Below are 21,873 nucleotides of genomic sequence, written 5' to 3' on the forward strand. Positions count from 1 at the left end.
CGTGCCAATTCTTATTCATCTTTCACGTGAATATTACTCTCTTAGGGAAACCTCGAATCTTTATGTCACCCTTCCCCTGTGATACCCTGCAATTATCACCCTACCTTCTCCTTTAGAGCTAGAATCATACAGGTGATTGAATATTTAGTGTCTGTCGTAACTATAAAACAAGGCAGGGACTGTCTCCTTAGTGCCTGACTTAATAGGTGCTCAATAAATAGAGTGGACTCGGTGAGCGAGTCAAACCTGCAAAATAAAGTGTAAGTGCCCGTTTAAGAAGTCAACAGCCTAGGCCTATTAGGGTTATTTATTTTTTTATTTTTTAGGCAAGGCAATCCTTGGTTGACCTCACAGATTACAATGACCTTGTCAGCTTACAATCCCTTATTTTTTGATTTTTTATTTTTTATGCTTAGAGCACTTGGTCTTCCTAGGTGGTCTCCCATCCAAGTACTAACCAGGCCTGACCCTGCTTAGCTTTCGAGATGAGACAAGATCCGGCTTGTTCAGGGTAGCATGGCCGTAGACTGAAATAAAATATTTTAAAATCAAGAAATGAACCATTAAGCATGCTGAGGTATGAACATAATAGCATAAAAAAGTAATCCATATAAAAAAGTGATCATAAATAAAGGCAGATAAATAAGAATGACTGGTGTTATTGAAATACACATACATAAACACACACACACACACACACACACACACCCCAAACAACAACAAACAAGGGAAAGTATGAATTTAAAAAACAAAAAGTGGAGACTAGCCAAGAAATATTAAAAAATTGAAATAATGAGAAGGTATAAGCCCAAACTTGTCTAAGTATTTGTTGTAAAAAGTGTCAGTTTAAATCAAGAAAGGATTTATGACTCAATAAACAGGCTTAGGAATATTAGGTTAACTATTTGCATAAGAAAGTTGCTATTTGCATAAGAAAGTTCCTCATATGCTATAAATAAGTAGATTACAGATGAATGAATTAAAGAGCTGAATATGAAGAAACAAAGTATAAATATATTAGAAGAAAATATTGGCAGACATTTATGTTGTCATAGGTTGAGGAAGACCTTGTAAGCATAACACCAAACAGAGATATCAAAAAAGAGAAAACTGATAGATTTGATTATTTAAAACTTTGATGTGGATCAAAAATACTGTTTTGAGTTTTGGTGGGATGTGAAACCCAGGGATATGGAGAAAGATCTGTATATTTATTGAAAAAAATCTGTGTATAAGTGGACTTATGCAGTTCAAACCAGTGTTGTTCAAGGGTTAGCTGTAATGCTGCAGTGAGCATGGGATTACAAATAACTTTTTGAGATAGTGATTTTTACAGATGGTCATAGTAGTCTCTTAAGATTCTTTATATTTCTGTGGTATCAGATATAATGTCTTTTCTTTCATTTCTAATTTTATTTGAGTCCTTTCTCTTTCTTTAAAATCTAGTTAAAGGTTTTTTTCTGTTTTCTTTGTTTTTTCACAAAGCCAGCTCTTAGTTTCATTGATTTTTTTCTATTGTCTTTTTAGCCTCTATTTATTTCTGCTCTGATCTTTGTTATCAACTCAACTAACTTTGGCTTCATTTAGTCTTCTTTTTCTAGTTTTTTGAAGTGTAAAATTAGGTTATTTATTAGAGACCTTTCTTTTTCCTTAATGTAGGCATTTATTGCAATGAACTTCCCTCTTAGAACCCTTATTTTGCATCCCTTAAGTTTTGATATGTTGTATTTCCATTTTTATCTGTCTCAAGGTATGTTTTGATTTGTCTTTTATTTTGATTTCTTCTTTGACCCGTGGTTGTTCAGAAATGCATTGTTTAATCACCATATATTTGTGAATTTTTTAATTTCATCTTGTAGTTGATTTCTGGTTTCATACCATTGTGGTTGGAAAAGATACTTGATGTAATTTCAATCTACTAAAATTTAGTGAGACTTGTTTTGTGGCCTAGTATATGATCTATCCTATGGAATGTTCCATGTGCACTTGAGAAGAATGTGTTTTCTGCTGCTAATGGATGGAATGTTCTATAAATGTCTATTAAGTTCATTTGGTCTAACACGAAGTTTAAGTCCAATATTTCCTTATTGATTTTCTTTCTGGGTGGTTTATCTATCATTGCTAGTTCTACTGAACCAACAAACACCAGCTGTGGCAGAGCCAGGCTATCAAAGGATGTATTCTCTGGGAAGCAGCCACAAAAGCCGAGTACCAGCTATGCACTCAAGCTCTCTTCATGTAGACAACAGTGACCTGGAACAGGGCAGAAGGAGAAAGCAAAGATGAGAACTGCCAGAGTCCATGGTTTCTGGAGAGGATTGCAGTTAGCCCCTAGATGTGTATCAAACTAGAAGCCTTACCCAGGCTGCAGCCCCCAAGACATGCAAATAGGATCCCTCGGGGAAACATTAGGAGTTGGGTGCCTCTGACTGCTGCCTTCCTGCTGTGCCCTGATGGATAGCCAGTCAAGAACTATTTTTTGTTTGCAGCAGTCTTGTGGGACCTGTGAACTCAAGCTCTTCTGGCCATAAGAGCCAAGTGACCAAGGGATTTGTCCCTTGGGTAGCAGCTGTGAAAGCCAGTGCACCAGACATGTGCACAAGCTCCTTCCAGGGAGACACCAGTAACCTGCAGTAGAGCAGAGGGAGAGCACTTGATGGCTTCTACTGGTCTCCTCGGTCTCTGGAGAGGATTCCGGTCAGCCTTTAGGCACTTGTTAAATTAGGATACTGACCCTTGGACTATAGTTCATAAGATTTCCAAACAGGCATCTTTCAGGGAAAAACTAGGCATTTCAATCTGCTGCCTCTGTATTGAGCCTTGGGATGATAGCCACAGTGAGTCTTCAAGAGCCTGTTAAGAATTGTTCATTTACTCCAGTCTTGTGGATCTTGTAGATGCAAGCCCTAGTTGACTTTCAGAGGTAGGCTTTTGGGGGCCAATCCTTGTTGGAAGTCTTAAAATTTGAGTCCTAGATGTTGAATCTAAACCCTTCACTCCTCAGGGAAATACTGTGAGATGTGAATTTCTCCCAATTGTATGTCGTGTCAGGAGTGGAGTTTATGGTGAGATTGTGTCTTAACCCTTCCTACTCATTTCAATGTGTGTGTGTGTGTGTGTGTGTGTGTGTGTGTTTCCTCATTTGCTTGATGTGTAGGAGTCACTCAGCTAGTTTCTGGATTTCTTTCAGAGGGAATTGTGCAACATGTAGATGAGATTTGGTGTGTCTATGGGAGGATGGGAGGAGGTGAGTTCAGGAGCCTCTTATGTTGCCATCATGAACTGGAACTTCAAGAAATCTTATATTTACAAATGATAAGACAATGCTTAAAAACATTAACTAATTTCCGCAGAAACAGGCAATTAGTAGGTGGTGATATGAGAATTTGAAGTCAGACAGAATGACTCCTAAACATATTCTCCTTTTGCTGTATTTTATCTAGTTTTCTCTATGTGTACTGTTTTACGGTTATATTGTTGTTCTTGTTGTTCTTGCTGTTCTTACAGAATGACATCTTGTTTTAATTAATAACAGTGGGTATATAAGAAATTTATGATATCATGTTTATTTTATATTATTCCATTTTGTTGGACATGTCTGTTATTTAGCTTTCTTATCTAATTGCCTTGTAGAGAATAACTCTATCCTATAGTAATAAAATATAAACCATGATGTGAGCCACATACATAATATAAAATATTTTACACATCACATTAGATATAAGAAAAATTAAATAGAGAAAATTAATCAATCTGGTATATTCAAAAGATTCTCATTTAAAGATATACTTAAGATAAAAAAATAGCTGTGTATTTTTCACTTACAGCTCATCCTAATGTGAACTAACCTCATTTCAAGTGCTCAAACAGGCTTAAGTGGTTAGTGGCTACTCTATTGGCCAACACAGGTCCAGTAAATACGAAGTCAGATCAATTTGAAGTTAGAGCTTTCATAATTATCTTATTCCTGATTATAATAAGAGTGAATGCTTCCAGTATAGTTATTTACAAATATTTTTGAGTCTTTATTCCATTGAAAATCTGAAGTTCCGAATTATCTTGCCAAAAAAAAAAAATAAGTGGGTATATGTAAATATACAGACCTTGCAGGGAGTTCACAGAATCACAGCAGTACTTTCAGGGCTTCTTAAGCAATTAATAAGGACTTCACCTCCCATTCTTCCTAGTGTTCTGCTCTATAGTAGGAAATTGGCTATTGTTTTGAACAAGACTAAAAAAAAATAAGTTAAGGTGGTATCTTTCTGTTTTTAATTTACTAATTGTAATAGTCAGGAATGGATCTTGAAACGTATCGAATGCACTTTTGATCTTTAACATATTTATTTATTGTTTTCTTAATCTCTGTTTCTTATTTTATTCCTTGTGCTCTTAAGTTTTAAGGCTTTTTGGTTTTTAATCATTTCCATATAGCATATATAAATTATTTCTGATAATCCCCCTACTCCAACTATTTTAAACATTCCTATTTTATTTTAGTGGAAAGCTTGGGAAAAGTAGTGTTAGATAAGTGCAGGCACATATCTACTTTCTCTTCTGTCCCCTGAATTATAAATATTTATTAGAAAAAAATTCCAAGAACTCTTCACTGTAATATTAAAATATAACTATTTTATTTGCATTTCTCTTCCATAGTATAATGAAATTTTACTTGCAGACTCAGATACAGAAGATACTGGGGAAGCATCCTCTGAAAATTTTGGTAAGTAAATTTAAAGTAATGGCAAGGAATTTGTGTACATTAATGCTCATTAGAGCACTACTTGAAGTATCAAAGAGCTGGTAATGACATCAGTGTTAGCTGATATGGAACCAGAAGGATAAATAACTTGTGCAATATGAGATTCAGCTATTGAAAAGCAACCTCTTTTGCTCTCCCTCCCTTCTATTTGGTCTCTGTGCCTGGTTAGCCATTCAGAGGTTCATCATCTTCCAAAAACTTGTGAAAATAATCTTTCTTGATGACTCACACTCCAAGTTTACTTTATAATTAATAATTTCCTGCCTTCAATGGATTGTCTGTGTGGGCATACGAGTATGTGTTCATACTCCAGAGGGAGTAGAGGCAAACACATCTAATAATGGGTAGATAAATGTAGATAAACTTACAATGTTAAATCCATTAGTGTGTAATGTTTGCTTGCCTTTGAAACTCCACTCACCAGTGATAGTGAGCTAGATGGATCATGGGTGTGATACTAATGTATGTGAATTGTAGCAAAAGAACTAGTGCCCACATACTTTTTTTTTTTTTTGCCTATTAACCACACACTCTTGTGAACGTTTCTATTGCATGTAAGTGTAGGAATTGCACTTTGAGTCTAAGTAGAAACTCTTTGATAGTTGAAATGCCAAAATATGAACAAAACTGTCATTGGATAAAAATTCACTGGACATTAGTAGTTTATATTTTTAATTGCCAAATCCTTTATTATCTAGACTTTGTGCCAAGAAAATGAAATTCTTCTGTTATTTTTTCCTAGAGCAACTATACAGTATTGCTATTATCAAACCCGAGGCTGTGATTACTGGAAAAACAGTGGCAATTAAACAAAAAGTAAGTAATATTTTGCAATAATAGTTTAAATTAATTACCAAAAAACCTTAATTGTCAATTTGGAGACAAACTTATCTTTTAGAGTAAAATAGAATATGATGGATTTCTGATGTTTCTAAAGGCTTTGAGTGTTTCATCTTTACAAAGACTAAACCTACTCAAGCAAACTTATTTAAATAATTCTGTTCTACCAGCATTCCATAAAAATGATAAAATTATAGTTCTTTTATTGAATTTTAGTGAATGTTTTTTGAGTTGAGTTATTAATAATGCAAACTTGTTGTAAGCTCACATTAGCTTGCTTTATTAGCTATATGTTGTCACAAATGTATGGTCCTTTTTAGATACATGATAATTTAAGGAAGCATTTAATGTTTTGCTTTAGAGACCAAATAAATTCTTTTAGAAGAAAATTGCATTGTAATTCAAAGGTAAGCAGACATTTTCTATTAAGGGCCAGATGGAATGGTAACTATTTTCAGGTTTGTGGAACATATAATCTCTGTCACAACTGCTTGATTCTGTCATTTTATGGAGAAAGCAGCAGCAGACACTATGTAAACAAATGGGTGTGGCTGTGTTACAATAAACGTTATTTCCAAAAACAAGTTATAGGACAGATTTTAACTGAAAGCTATAGTTTACTGACTTCTGAAGGATGACTTTGTGTTGAAAAATAAAATTATATTATAATTTGAAAGAATGTTGCACGTGCAATAAAGGGGAGCTGTCAGTGGCGGTTGGGCATCTCTGGATGAACTTTCTGTTGTGCATTCTTTCTTTAGCTATATCATCATTATCATTGATTAAACTACAATGAAGTAAATGGTCCATGGGTCATCTTCCAATTATGAGTTGATTTAATTAATATCACTCTCAAAGTATATCCCCTTTTCTCCCCCAGATTTTGGTGTGTATGCAGGAGAGGGGACACTAGACTGTTCCCCAGTACCCCATATATTGTTACTACTTTATTTTATTTTTCTTCTGTTTTGCTTTTTTGTTTGTTTTGTTCTTTAGATTCCTCATATAAGTGAGATCGTGTGATATTTTTCTCTCTCTATCTGACTTACTTCACTTAGCATATACCATTTAGGTCCATCTTTGTTGTCCCAAATGCAAGATTTTTTTTATGGCTGAGTAATATTCCATTGAATATATGTATTACTTCTTTATCCAGTCATCTATTGATGAGCACTTAGGTTGCTTCCATATCTTGGCTATTGTAAATAGCGCTGCAGTGAACATAGAGGTGTACATATCTTTTTGAATTGGTGTTTTGATTTTCTTTGGATAAATATCAGGAAATGGAAATTAAATTTTTGGAATAGTTTGAGAAAAGGAGTTAATTCTTTGCATGTTTGTTAAAATACACCTGTGAAGCCATCTGGTCCAGGACTTTTGTTGGTTGGGAGTTTTTTGTTTATTGATTCGACTTCATTAGTAGTAATTGGTCTGTTCAGATTTTCTGTTTCTTATTGATTCAGTCTTGGAATTTTGTATGTTTGTAGGAATGTATCAATTTCTTCCAGATTGTCCAATTTGTTGGTATGTAATTGCTGGTAGTATTTTTTTTTTTCTTATAATCTTTTGTATTTCTGTAAAGCCAGTTGTCACTTCTACTGTTTCATTTCTGATTTTATTTATTTGGTTCTTTTTTCTTCATGAGTCTGGTTAAAGGTTTGTCAGTTTTGTTTATCTTTTCATAGAACTGGTTCTTGGTTTTATTGATCTTTTGTATTGTCCTTCTTTGTCTCTTATTATGGTCATTGTTTTAAAGTATTTTGTCTGATATAAGTATTGCTACCCCAGCTTTTTTGTTTCTATTTGAATGAAATGTCCTTTTTTATCCCTTTACTTTTAGTCTCTGTGTGTCTTTCAATCTGAAGCGGGTCTCTTATAGACAGCATATGTTTGGGTCTTGCTTTCTTATCCATTTGGCTATCCTATGTCTTTTGATTGGAGCATTTAATGCATTTATATTAAAGCGATTATTGATAGGTATGCAGTTATTGACATTTTATTATTAGTATTCATGTTCTCTTTTTCCTTCTTTTTCTTTATAAAGAAGTCCTTTTAACATTTTTTGTAATACTGGTTTGGTGGTGATGAACTTCTTCCACTTTTTCTTATCTGGGAACCTCTTTTTCTCTCCTTCAATTTTAAATGATAATTTTTTCTGTGTAATCTTAGTTGTAGGTTCTTGTTTTTCATCACTTTTAGTATTTTGTGACAGTTCCTTCTGGCTTGCAAAGTTTCTGTTGAAAAATCAGCTGACAGTTGTATGGGAGCTTCCTTGTAGGTAAATAATTGCTTTTCTCTTGGTGCTTTTAGGATTCTCTTTGTTTATAATCTTTGGCATTTTAATTATGATGTGTCTTGGTGTGCACCTGTTTGGGTTCATCTTGTTTGGGACTCTCTGGGCTTTTGGGGCTTGTATGTCTATTTCTTTCAACAGGTCAGAGGACTTTTCAGTCATTATTTCTTCAAATAGGTTCTCAATCCCTTGCTCTCTGTCTTTTCCTTCTGGTACTCCCATTATGTGAATGTTGTTGTGCTTGATACTGTCGCAGAGATTCCTTAAATTATCCTCATTTTTTAAAAATTGTTTTGTTGTTGTTGATGTTCTGATTGGGTATTTTCTGCTACCTTATCTTTTAAATCATTGATTCAACCCTCTGCTTCATCTAATCTTCTATTTATTCATTCTAGGGTATTTTTTTAAATTCCTGTTATTGTATTTTTTATTTCCAACTGGTTCTTTTTTATGGTTTCTGTGTCTTTTCTCATGCTTACTATTCTTTGTTGAAGTTCCCAGTAAATTTCTTGAGCATACCTATAACCAGTTATTTGAACTCTGTCTCTGGAAGGTTGTTTGCCTCCATTTCATTTAGTTCTTTTTCTGGAGTTTTCTCCTGTTTTTTGTTTGTTTGTTTTGTTTTGTTTTTGTTGTTGTTGTTTGTTTGTTTTTTCATTTGGGACATGTTTCTTTGTTTCTTCATTTTGGCTGCCTCTGTTTCATAGATCTCCTATGTCACTCTGTCTTCACTGGTAGCTTTATGTAATAGATGTCTTGTATGGCCTAGTGGCATAGTCTCCCTGATCGCCTGTACCATGTGCTCTAGGAGTGTCCCTTTTGTGGGTATATGTGCCCTCTTGTTGTTGAGCCTCGATTTTTCTTGGCACATCAATGAGTGGGATTGACTCTCAGGCCGACTGGCTGTGAAGATTGGCCATACTCACATATGAGCTGCTATCAAGGGGCTGACTCCACAGAGTGGGATTTGCCCCTGCAGGTTCCTGTGCCTGTTGAGATCACACTTTGGGTGTGCTGCTTACAGGGCTAATTGGGTAATGCTGTGTTATTGCCTGCAGCCTACCTCCTGTATGTTTGTTCTGAGCCTCTTAAGAGAGGCTCCCATGCAGGCCAAGGTTAGCTGCTACCTGTGACTGGCCCAGGGCTAAATGGTCATAGCTACAAAGTTATTGGTGATTGTTCACTTCTTGTGCTGGACCTGGAGGCATGTGTGAGAGGCCATGCTGAGAACTAAGGCCAGCATCCACCAGTACTGAGCCTGGGGTAGCTCTGCAAAAGGCTATTGTAAGGCTCAGCAACTGAAAAGCTTGGTCAATACTTGAATTGGGTGCTCCGGGGTCCCGGGTAGTTTCCAGGATAGGGTGAGTGGTTTTTACCAGCTTAATGCAGGTTCAGTTGTGGTGCCAGCTCTAAGCTGGGGGCCCTCCCAAAAGTCTCAGAGCACACCAAGTCCAGCTGCCATCCACCTTGTGCATGCAGATCCTTGAGAGTTGTCCAAGAAAGACCGTAGCATGGGTGGGGCTGGTTTCCCACCACCGAAAATACCTCAGGCACGTGAGCTAAGGCCTGCTGTTTGCTGCTGAAAGAGCCCCCTGTGGAGCACCGGGCAGGGCTAGTTGCCCAGCCACTGAAAGTGCCTTCAGTGGTGCAGGAATTGGGTGGGATAGGCTATCAAAAAGTCACCAGGGTGGAGTGAGTAAAGTTCACCAGGCCAGTGCAGTTTCAGATTTGGCCGTGTTGGGGAGGGTACAACATAGGCAATATGCTGTTGGCCCACCCGCGATGCAGGAAGAGAGCTCAACAATGGATAACGTTGGCTATTTCACTAGTCCTCGCCCTGCAGCCATGAACCTCAGCCTTTCCTTATGTGTCTCTGGTGCCTCCCAAGTCAGCTTCCCTCTACCAGAGCCTGGGATGAGTTCTTGCAAGCAAGTAAGTCTATATATTGGTCTTTAAGAGTATTTATCATTTTCCAGCAGCCTTCTTCTCACCTAGAAGGGCAGAATCCCTGCTGGTTTTCACTTTCAAATATTGTAGGGACTCCTCTTTCTGGCACTGAAACCCTGGGCTTGGGATCCTGGTGTGGGCCTGGGGCCCTTCACTCCTCAAATGGGACCTTTGCCACAAAAATGTCCCTTCTGATGCTCAAACACCACATGTGGGGGTGGGTCCAGCCTGTTTCACATCTCCACACCTCCTACCAGTCTCCATGTGGCCTCTTTTTATGTTCTTAGTTACAGGAGTTCTGTCTAGCTATCTTCAGATGGTTTTCCAGGGTGTTTGTTCTATAATTTAGTTGCAATTTTAATGTTGTCATGGGAGGAGGCAAGCATAGTGTTTAGCTACTCCACTATCTTAACCAGACTATTGCTTATACTTTATAAAGTTTTCAAAAATAATTTCACATATACATGGTTTACTGTTCCTTATTTGAGTATGTTTTAATAGCTACAATAGTGAAGATTTTCAAAATTATGTAGTTCTTTAGTTGAGGCAATACTATTAATCATTAGTTTATCTGAATTTTTGTTTTGACGTAGTAAACAACATTTCAGAAATGTAAATTATGAATATCTACTAAATACCTCACTTCTATGGAATATACAGTAAAAGGATACATAACTAACAAGACAGAAAAATTGAAAATGTTTTGAATAAAAAGATGAACACACTGCATTTTTCAACTATAGTAAAGAACAAGTTAAGTTTAAATGTTGCTTGAATTTTATTTTATTTATTTTTGTCAGACAGTCAGTAACTTAACAGACACGATATGAGTATTTAAAAATTATTAAATTGGAGTGTTAGGATAGGAGTCATTAAGCTGTAAATACAGCTCTGCAATATCAACCAAGCCCACAGAACCAGGACATTGCTAGCTTTCATAATAGAAGCAGAGGTATGTGGTGCTGGGTAGTCCAAAATCAAATTGAGCTCAAATTATCGGTATTGTGTAATGTAATTACTGACTTGCTTTGGACCAGTACACTTATATTTAATTGTTTAGTACTTCATTGGACTTGTCATTTTTGCCTCAAATTTCTATTTGTTACATTTTATTATATTTGAGTGACAGGCAAACTGAATTTATTATTAAATTAAATTTTCTTTAAGACAAGTAAATCATGGCTAACTCTTAAATTTTGTCCTTCGCCATAACTTGGATATTTTTATTGCTAAAACAGTAAAATATAATAGACTATGAGTTATAGCCTTAACACAGTAAAGCTTTTAAAGTTAAAACAATTTTGAAAATAGATGGTTAAGAAGTACTTGTAATCTTTTTTTTTTTATTAGGGTGACATTGGTTAACAAAATCTAGTAAGTTTCAAGTGTACAATTCAACAGTAAAATATATATAATGTTTATATATATTATACATATATAATATTTATATATATTATATATATATGTATATTGCATTGCATGTCTACCATCCATAGTTAGATTTTTCTGTCATGACATATTTGACCTTTTACCACGTCTACCTCCCTACTCCCTGCCCCCACCCCCGATAACCACTAGTCTATTGTCCATGTCCATGAGTCTCTATTTGCTTGTCCTGTTTGTTTGTTGCTTTTAGGTTTATGTCCCACATGTAAGTGATATCATGTGGTTTTAAACCTTTTCTGTCTGGCTTATTTTGCTTAGCATGATTATCTCAAGGTCCATCCATGTTGTCGCAAATGGCAGTATTTCATCTTTTCTTATGGCTGATTAATATTCCATTAATCATATATGTACCACAGCTTCTTTAGCTAATCATCTATTTTAGGACACTCAGTTGCTTCAATATCCTGGCCACCATGAATAATGCTGCTATGAACATTGGCGTGCAAATATCTTTTCAGATATATGTTTTCAGTTCTTTGGGGTAAATACCCAATAGAAGGATTGCTGGATTATATGGTAGATCAATTCTTAGTTTTTTGAGAAACCTCTGTACTGTTTTCCAGTCCTACCAGTATCCTCTCCAACACTTGTTATTACTTGTCCTGTTGATAATAGGTATTCTAACATGTGTAAGATGGTATCTCATTGTGGTTTTGATTTGGATTTCCCTGATAGCTAGCAATGTTGAACATCCTTCCATATGTTTGTTGGCCATTTGTATCCCTTCTTGGGAGAAGTTTCCGTTCAGGACCTCTGCCCATTTTTTAATTGGATTGTTTGTTTTTGTTGTTGTTGTTTTATTGAGTTGTATGAGTTCTTTGTATATTTTGGACATTAGGCCCTCATCGGTGGTGTTGCTTGCAAATATATTTTCCCTCAATTGGTTGTCTCTTTACCTTGCTGACAGTTTCTTTTGCTGTGCAGAAGCTTTTTAGTTTGATGTAGTCCCATTCATTTATTTTTGCTTTTACTTCCCTTGCCTTTGAGATCAAATTCATAAAATCCTCTTTGAAGTCCAAGGTCCTTGAGTTTAGTTTCTCTGTTTTCTTCTATGCATTTTATCATTTCAGATCTTGTATTTAGGTCCTTAATCCATTTTAAGTTAATTTTGTTGTGTGGTCATAGACAACTGTCTAGTTTCATTCTTTTGCAGGTGGCTTTCCAGTTTTCTCAGCACCATTTATTGAAGAGGTTTTCCTTTCTCCACTGTATGTTTTTGACTCTTTTGTTGAAAATTATTTGCTCATATATACATGGCTTTACTTCTGGACTCTCGATTCTGTCCACTGGTCCATGTATCTGTTTTTCTGCCACTACTGTGACATTTTGATTATTATCGCTTTGTAGTATAACTTGAAGTTGGGCAAAGTGATGCCTCCAGCCTTGTTTGCTTTTACTCAGGATGGCTTTGACAATTCGTGGTCTTTTGTGCTTCCATACAAAACTGATGTTTTTTGTTCTATTTCTTTAAAACATGCTGATGGAATTTTGATGGAGATTGCATTAAATTTGTATAATGCTTTAGGTAATAAGGTCATTTTAACTATGTTGTTTCTTTCAATCCAAGAACATGGAATATCTTTCCATTTCTTTATACCTTCTTTAACTTCTTATAATAGGGTCCTATAGTTTTTATTATATAGGTCTTTCACATGTTTTATTCTTTTTGTTGAAATTTCAAAAGGGATTAATTTTTCCACTTCTTTTTCTGACACTTCATTATTAGCGTATAGGAATGCTATGGATTTTTGAACATTGATTTTTGATCCAGAAACTTTACTGTATTTGTTTATTGTTTCTAGTAGTGTTCTTGTGGAGTCTTTAGAGTTTTCCATGTAGAGAATTATGTCATCTGTAAATAGTGACAGTTTGACTTCTTCATTTCCTATTTGGATGTCTTTTATATCTTTCCCTTGCCTGATTGCACTCACTAGCACCTCCAATGTTATACTGAATAACAGTGGTGATAGTGGACAGCCTAGCCTTGTTCATGATCTTAGAGGAAAGGTTTTTAGTTTTTCACCATTAAGTATAATGTTGACTGAAGGTTTGTCATATATGGCTTTTATTATGTTAAGGTACTTTTCTTCTATACCAATTTTGGTAGGTGTTTTGTTCATAAATGGATACTGTATCTTGTCAAAAGCTTTTTCTGCATCTATTGATAGGATTATATGATTCTTATTTTTTAATTTGTTCATGTGGGATATTTCATTAATCAATTCGTGTATGTCGAACCATTCCTGTGCCCCTGGATGAAGCCCACTTGATCATGGTGTAAAATTGTTTTAATATGTTGCTGTATTCAGTTCGCTAGTATCTTATTTAGGAGTTTTGCATCAGTGCTCATGAGAGATATTGGTCTGTAGTTTTCTTTTTTCTTTGTTATCTTTAACTGGTTTTGGTATCAGAGTAATATTGGTTTCATAAAATGAGTTAGGAAGTATTGCCTCCTCTTCAATTTTTTGGAAGTGTTTGAGGAGAATAGGTATTAAATTTTCTTTGAATGTTAGGTAGAAGTCACCGATGGAGCCATCTGGTCCTGGACTTTAATTCTTGGAAGATTTTAACGTATGTTTCAATTTCCATACTGCTGATCAGTCTATTTAGATTTTCTAGTTTTTCTTGATTCAGTCTAGGAAGGTTATATCTTTTAAGTACTTATCCATTTCTTCTAGGTTATTAAATTTGGTGCAGTACTTTTTCATAGTATTTTTGTATGTTCCTTTGTATTTCTGTGGTGTCTGTAGTAATTTCTCCTTGTTCATCCCTGATTTTGTTTATTTGTGTCTTTTCTCTTTTTTCTTTAGTGAGTCTAGCCAAGGAGTTTGTCAATTTTATTAAACTTCTCAGAGAACCAGCTCTTTTTGTGCATTTATTTTTCTATTGTTTTGTTTGTTTGTTTGTTTTCAATTTCACTTAATTCTGCTCTAATTTTGAATATTTCTTTCCTTCTGCTGATTTTAGGCTTCATTTGTTCTTTCTTTTCTAGCTTTTAAGATGATATGTTAGGTTGTTTATTTGGGCTTGTTTTTGTTGAATTAGGTCTGTAATGATATGAATTTTTCTCTTATTACCGCTTTTGCCATGTCTCAAAAGTTTTAATATGTTGTACTATCATTATCATTTTTTTCTATGTGTCCCTTGGTCTCTTTATTTATTCACTGACCCAGTCATTCTTCAGTAACAATGTTGTTTAATTTCCATGTATTTGTGGTTCTTCTCGCTTTCTTTTTACTGTTGATCTCCAGCTTCAAATCATTACGATCAGAGAATATGGTTGGTATGATATCAAACCTCTTATATTTGTTGAGGCTATCTCTGTGTCCCAGTATGTGGTCAAACCTTGAGAATGTTTCATGTGCATTAGAGAATAGTGTATAAGCAACTGTTTTGGGATCAAAGGCTCTGTAAATGTCAATTATGTCCAGTCTGTCTAATGTGTAATTTAAGGATATTATTTCCTTATTGATTTTCTGTGTGGAAGATCTGTCCATATCTGACAATGGGGTATTTAGGTCTCTCACTGTGATTGTGTTTTGGTTTGTTTTTCCCTTTAGTTATGTTAGTAATTACTTTATATATTTCGGAGTTCCTTGATTGGGAACAAAGATATTAATAAGTGTTATATCTTCTTGGTACATGATTCCCTTTATCATTATGAAGTATACCTCAGTATCTTTCTTTATCTTTTTTATTTTGGAGTCTATTTCATTCGATATTAGTACCGTTGCTCCCTCTTTTCTCTGAATGTCATTTTCCACTCTTTCACTTTGAGTCTATATTTGTCTTTTGAATTGAGATGTGTCTCCTGGAGGCAGCATATGGTTGAGTTTTGTTTTTTGAGCCAATCTGCAACTCTGTTTCTTTTTATTGGTGAGTTCAGTCCATTTACATTTAGAGCGATTATTGAAATATGAGGTTTTCCTATAGCCATTTTATCTTTTGCTTTCTGGTAGCTCTGTGTTTCCATTGCTTCCTTGTCCTTGTGTTTCTGTTTGTTTGTTTGTTTGTTTTTATTTTGTCTGGTTATGTTGATTTTTATTCTGATTTTTCTTGTTTTATGCTATATACTTTGCTTCTGAATCTTTGGCGTGTGGTTACCATTACAAATATGTAAAAGATAGTTATATACATCTAGTAGTCCATTTCCTTCTGTGTGTGCTTCATCTCCATTTCCTTTCATGAATTTGGATTTTCAAATCCTCCCATTTTCTTTTATTGTTGTCTTAATTTGTTACTGTGTATGCCGAATGTTTATTACTATCTTGCTATAGCAAATCTCTCCTTATTGTTTAAGCTTATAATGCCCTGTTCTTAGTAAGGGTTGCACTCCTCTGCTTCTATCTGTCTGCTAGTCACCTTACTCATAGTTATGTATTTCTTTGTCATTTTGTTTTAGGTGAGCTGATCCTTTTTAGTATTTCCTGTAATGCAGGCCTCGTAGTGGAAATTTCCCTCAATTTATGTATGTCTGGAAAGGAGTTTATTTCTTCTTCATATCTAAGGGAGATCTTTGCTGAATGCATTATTCTTGGCTGGTAGTTCTTTTCATTTACTAGTTTGAACATTTGATTCCACTCCTTTCTTGCTTGTAAGGTTTGTGCTGAGAAGTCTGACAATAATCTCATGGGTTTTCCTTTATAAGTTACCGTCTTCTTTTCCCTGGCTGCCCTGAGAATTCTTTCTTGTCATTAATTTTTGATAATTTTAATAATGTGTCTTGGAGAAGGACTTTTTGGGTTGAGATAATTGAGTGTTCTGTTGACTTCTTGAATTCCAAGCTCTAATTCATTCCTTAGATTTGGGAAGTTCTCATCAGCTATTTGTCTGAAAATGCTTTCTAATCCCTGTTCCTTTTCTTCTCCTTTGAGAATCCCATCAGTCTTATGTTTCCTCTCCTGATGGTATCAGTTAGTTCTTTTATTTCTCTTTTATTATTTTTTATTCTTTGATTTCTCTCTTCTTTCTTCTGATTTATTTCTAGATTTCTGTCTTTGATCTTTTCTTCCATTTGGTTGACTCTATTTCCCAAGCTTGCTATTTTATGCATCATGTCTTTTAGTATGGTCTTCATCTCCAGAAGTTCTGCTTGGTTCTTTTTAAGGGTTTTAGTCTCCTTACTAAAAACAAAACAAAACAAAAAACAAAAACAAAACAACAACAAAAAAACATTCTGCTGATCTAGTTGTTTTTTTCATTCCTAGAAGTGTTGGTATGAATTATTTTGGATCTCATTGAGTTTTTTAGAAGTACCATCCTGAATTCTCTGTTATTTAAGTTGCATATTTCTATGTCTGTAAGCTTATTTTCTGGAGATTTTTTTTCTTTCTTTCTGAGATGACTTGTCACCTTGGTTGTTCATAGTGTTTAAAGGACTATTTCTCCACCTGGGCATTAATGGAAATGTATTCTGCTTTTTTTCCAGAAAGAAGATTCATTATATAAAGGTTACTCTTTAGCCTGTTGCTAAGAAGGCATTTTTCTTTAGGTTTCCAGTAGGTGGCATCTAAGCCTCTCAGATCCCTGCTTTATATAAAGCCTTAATAATGCCTTTTTTTTTCCTTATAAATATTCAATCACAATCACTACTCTCAGTCTCAGTCCCTGTCAGTGTTAGCGATAGTTTCGATAGTGTTTGCTCAGATTCCCCTGGGGCTCTGCAATTTTGGGGATCGGATGATATGGGGGAAGGTGCTTTTTGGGTTGGAGGATGGGAGTTGTAGCTCAGCCTTGCATTTTGCAACCATGGCTGGTAATAATCAGTTGTTGCTTCTCTGCCATTCCCACTTCTCTGCTTTCTGCCCTGATCCCTGGGCTTTGCCACTGCATGGAGCTCACAGCTCTCAGGCAGGACTATTCAGGATACCTCCTGCACCTTCTCTTCTCCCCTTCCTCCTGCAGGAGCTCCAGCTGTGAGAGACAACTTCTTTGTTTCTCCTGGTCTACCTCCCTGCTGAGACGGTTCTGACCTGTGGTAGCTCTTATTCGTAGATTGCTCGCTCAGACATACTGGTGTGCAGTTTGGGTGGTTTTTTGTTGTTGTTGAGTTTTAGATGTTCAGCTTATTGTTATTTCAAAGGGAGAGATATGGGGACATCTCTCACTCCGCCATGCTTCTGACGTCACCCCAGTACTTGTAAAGTTATGTCTTTGTGGGTGATTCAGAAGCTATGATATCTTTCCTCGAATTTCAAGAACTTGTTTTCATATTTTGAGGCAATTCATATAAATAATAGAAAATTGTGAAGTCTCTGGTTTAAGCCTTGAAAACTTAAATGCTATGGGGCATGACAATGGCCTTCTTTGTTTATATATTTTTGTGCCTCTTTAAACCTAGTACTCTGTGTGGATTGTGATGAGGTCTTTATGTGAAATCGGGGTGGTTTGTTAAGCCTAGAAAACAAATGTCCTTGACTTGTTTTACATGTGGTCCCACAACACGTCTGGATTTGACCCTACTCTCTAATTGAAGATTATCAATGCAGGATTTGTCATAGAAGCAGAGGCTAAGAGAGTGCTCACTGAAGAACAAGTAAGAGACTTCTATAGTCGAATAGCAGACCAGGTAAGAAAGTTAAAAAAAAAAAGCCACTGTGTTTTCAAATGCAGTGGATTCTTATAATTTTAGATCCTCATTATAGAAAATCAAATGAATAAGTGTGACCAACAAAATAAGCTCTTGGTGTTCTATTGGTGTCCATATCGTGGTAATGTCAAAGATGATGGCTCTGGAGAAATCTTCAGTAGAAATAGTGGCAGCCAAGCAAAAGTGAATGATCCGATTGTGTTCTTTTGGAGTGATGATCTCTTTATGTTACTTACTTGAAAACTCCCTGCATCACCTCTGGAAGTGAATATTCATTCAGGCCATCTCTATACATTTTTATACCATTTTGAAGAATCCTTGTCATACACTTCACAGGAAAGTTGTAATTTTTTTCTGTACCCAAAGGACTTTCTCGCAATCTATTTTTTTAAGTTCTCTCTAGCCTGAAGAAATATGACAAAGGCAGCACTGTATATTGAAAAGTGCACTGGCTTGGGGATCAGGAGACAGAGTTTGTACAAATGCACTGTCCAATATGGTAGCCATTAGATACATGTGGCCTTTTGAATTTAAATTAAATAAAATTAAATAAAAATTCAGAATCTCAGTTGTACTACCTACATTTTAAATGATCCATAGCTGCATATGACTACATATGTTGGAGAGCACAGGACATGTTTGTTGTCACAGAAAGTTCTGCTGAACAGCACTTTATAAATTAGCTAAACCAGTCAAACCATCTTTTTCGGCCCCAGAAAGGAGTTGGAACAGCTCCATCAATATCACCTAGGAACTTTTGAGACAATCCAATTCCTGGGCCCCGTCCTAAATCCACTGAATCATAAACTCTGGGATTGGACTCCAGAAACCTGTGTTTTAATAAGCCCTCCAGAATATTTGGAAGATTCTAAAGTGTGAAATAGTTATAGCTTGTCTAAAATCAATCCCTGCTAACCGTGAACTTCTTCAAAAATGTATTTGTTAATAAGAGCTTTATAAAGATACCATCCCCATCCCCTAATCATGAAAGGGAAGATGCCACTTGACTTAGGTAGTGGCTGTCATGTTAGTCTATACATTTCAAGAATCTGAACAGTTTGTCATTTTATTTTGCAGCCTGACTTTGAAGATTTTGTCCCTTTAATGACAAATGGCCTAAGCTATATTCTAGTTATATCTCAAGGAAATAAACAAGAGCCTCCCTGGGAAGAAACTGTAGCTAATCCCGAGTCTGAACTTGAACCATCTGAGGGTCAACATGAAATGACCACACCTACAGTGATGGAGAAGAAGTGGGACAGGTAGCTTGAGACCAGTAATTTATCATTTACAATGTCTTAGTAGGTAATGTCCAAATATCTCAAAATCTGAAGACAAATATTTTATGTCGAAAAATTTGTAATTATTTCTTCCAGTCAATCTAAAATACGATATATTTAGCAAAGCTGGGATTGTCCTGAATGTTTATATCAAAAGGATTAGCAAGGGAAGAACTTTCCATTTGTCTTTCTACAGCTTGGCATACCAGTCTGGCCTCATGGGCTGGGGTTCTAGGGGTATATCATGGCCATGAACAATCCCTCCCAACTCCATGTCTTCTCTCATCTCCCTACATTTCACTTCCACCTTCCCTGTGTCCTACAGACATCAAATGTACTCTTCCCTTTTACTTAAAGCCGTTAGTGGTTATACATTGCTAGGAATTAAGTAGTTGTATGTTTTTGTTAATGGTTTTTAAATATGTAAATAATTTATAGAATCTTGGTTTTATGCACTGCTATCTGTGCATTTTATTTATCTGAAGACTCAGAAAATCCAGTTTGACACAAAGGCTATCTGAGCTGTGCCTAAAAGAAAAGTGAGTGAGCAGGAATATAATGAGAGCAGCTGTCTTGAGGCTTCATGATGTGTGCCTTACCATGCTGGGAAGCCCATCTCCATTGTACCTTCTGCCTGGGAATCTCCAGAACTTTCCTTGTTGTCTTATTACTGAATCATTGTGGCTTTTCTTAAGTAGCTACATCTGCTTGTTCCTGCTAGTTTTCAGGTAGCAGGGAGACCCTAATTAATATAAATCCAAGTTTTAAGTGGGATAGAGGGACTCATAAGGTAAATCAACTGCTGACATAGTCTTTGTAAATAGTGTTACTTACTTTCAGAGTTTTAAGAGAAAATAATGATCAGTGGTCAGAAGGAAGATTTGGGTAGGCAGAGTTTAGCTCAAAAAGATATTAGATTTTATACCAGAATTTTTCAGCCATACAAAAAGTGTTCTGTGAAACAGTCATTAATACCAAGTGACGTAAAAGAAGTCAATATTGCATGGTGCTGTTGTTCAGGTAAATCTCCATTACGACCAACTTTGAGACGCAGTTGTCTCCAATTGTTCAATACCCATATAACAAGATGAACAATTTAGGCAACTGTCAGGGTGGAGGTGAAGTGAGATGTGTTAACTTTGTTTTGGCAAAGTCTGTAGCATTTTTTTTCTAAACTTAGAGATTCCTTTTGCCTTTGGCCCATGTTTATCCAAAGCAGTGGCCAGAAGCAGGCAGCATGGAGTGATGGGGAGCATGTTTGTCTGGGTATCAGTTTTCACAGCTGCCTCCAGAACAACAGGTGTACAGTATAGTGGTTAGACATTTATATAATTTACAAAGTGATCCTCTCAATTAGTCTAGTACCCACCTGTCACCATACATAGTCATAACAATATTATTGACTATATTCCCTATGTTGTACTTCATATCCCTGTGACTATTTCGTAACTACCAATTTGTACTTAATCCTTTCACCTTTTCACCCAGCCCCCCAAACCTCCTCATATCTAGCATTTGCCAGTTTGTTCTCTGTATCTATGAGTCTGTTTCTGTTTTGTTTTTTAGTATTTTTTGTTATTTGAATTCCAAATGTAAGTGAAATCATATGATATTTTTCTTAATCTCTCTGATTTATTTCACTTAGCATAATACCCTCTAAGTCCATCCATGTTGTCCCAAATGGTAAGATTTCTTTCTTTATATTCCATTGTATATGTGGACCACTTCTTCTTTATCCATTCATCTATTGATGGGCACTTAGGTTGCTTCTATATCCTGACTAGCACTGCAGTGAACATAGGAATGCATATATCTTTTTGAATTAGTGTTTTGATTTTATTTGAATAAATAACCAGGAAAATGAGTTGCTGAGCCTTAAGCTATTTCTATTTTTTAATTTTTTGAGGAAACTCCAAACTGTTTTTCATAGTGGCTGTATCAATTTGCAATCCCACAATGGTACAGGAGTATTCTTTTTACTCTATATCCTCACCAACACTTGTTATTTTTTGATTTATCGATGATGGCTGTTCCAACAAGTGTGAAATGACATCCCATTGTAGTTTTAATTTGCATTTCTCTGATTAATCATGAAGTGACATTGAGCATCTTTTCATCTGTATGTCCTCTTTGGAGGAATGTCTATTCAGGTCATGTGCTCATTTTTAAATTGAATTATTTGTTTTCTTGGTGTTGAGTTGTATGAGTTCTTTATTTTGGATATTAACCCCTTATTAGTTGTATCATTGGTAAATATCTTTTCCCATTTAGTAGGCTGTCTTTTCATTTTGGGTATGATTTTCTTTGCTGTGCAAAAACTTTTTTGTTTGTTTGTTTCTGTTGCTGGAGGAGATATGTCAGGAAAAAATATTACTAAGAGCAGTGTCAGAGAGTCTACTGCCTATGTTTTCTTCTAGAGTTTTTATGGTTTCAGGTCTTACATTTAAGTCTTTAATCCATTTTGAGTTTATTCTTGTAGATGTCTGTAATCTTTGACATTTTAATTATGACATGTCTTGGTGAGCACCTGTTTGGATTCATCGTGTTTGAGACTCTCTTATGTGCTTCCTGGACTTGAATGTCTATTTATTTCTTTCATTAGATTAGAAAAGTTTTCTGTCATTTTTTTCTTCAAATCAGTCCCTTCCTCTCTGTCTTCTCCTTATGACATTCCTATGATGTAAATGCTGTTATGCTTGATGTTGTCCCAGAGGTCCAT

At 35.6% G+C, this 21,873-nt stretch overlaps 1 protein-coding gene across 1 annotated transcript in view; it reads left to right on the plus strand.

The window, feature by feature from the left end:
- The window catches only part of NME8 (NME/NM23 family member 8), a 41,947-nt gene that overhangs the window by 9,090 nt on the left and 10,984 nt on the right, over nt 1-21,873 (plus strand). Inside the window, exons 6-9 of the mRNA XM_006925399.1 lie at nt 4,654-4,720; nt 5,502-5,575; nt 17,761-17,853; nt 18,952-19,136. Of these exons, the coding sequence (XP_006925461.1) occupies nt 4,654-4,720; nt 5,502-5,575; nt 17,761-17,853; nt 18,952-19,136 (419 nt within the window). The remainder of the gene's footprint in view (nt 1-4,653; nt 4,721-5,501; nt 5,576-17,760; nt 17,854-18,951; nt 19,137-21,873) is intronic.

The sequence above is a fragment of the Pteropus alecto genome, unplaced genomic scaffold (assembly GCF_000325575.1).
Source record: "Pteropus alecto unplaced genomic scaffold, ASM32557v1 scaffold109, whole genome shotgun sequence".
NCBI classification, from domain to species: domain Eukaryota; kingdom Metazoa; phylum Chordata; class Mammalia; order Chiroptera; family Pteropodidae; genus Pteropus; species Pteropus alecto.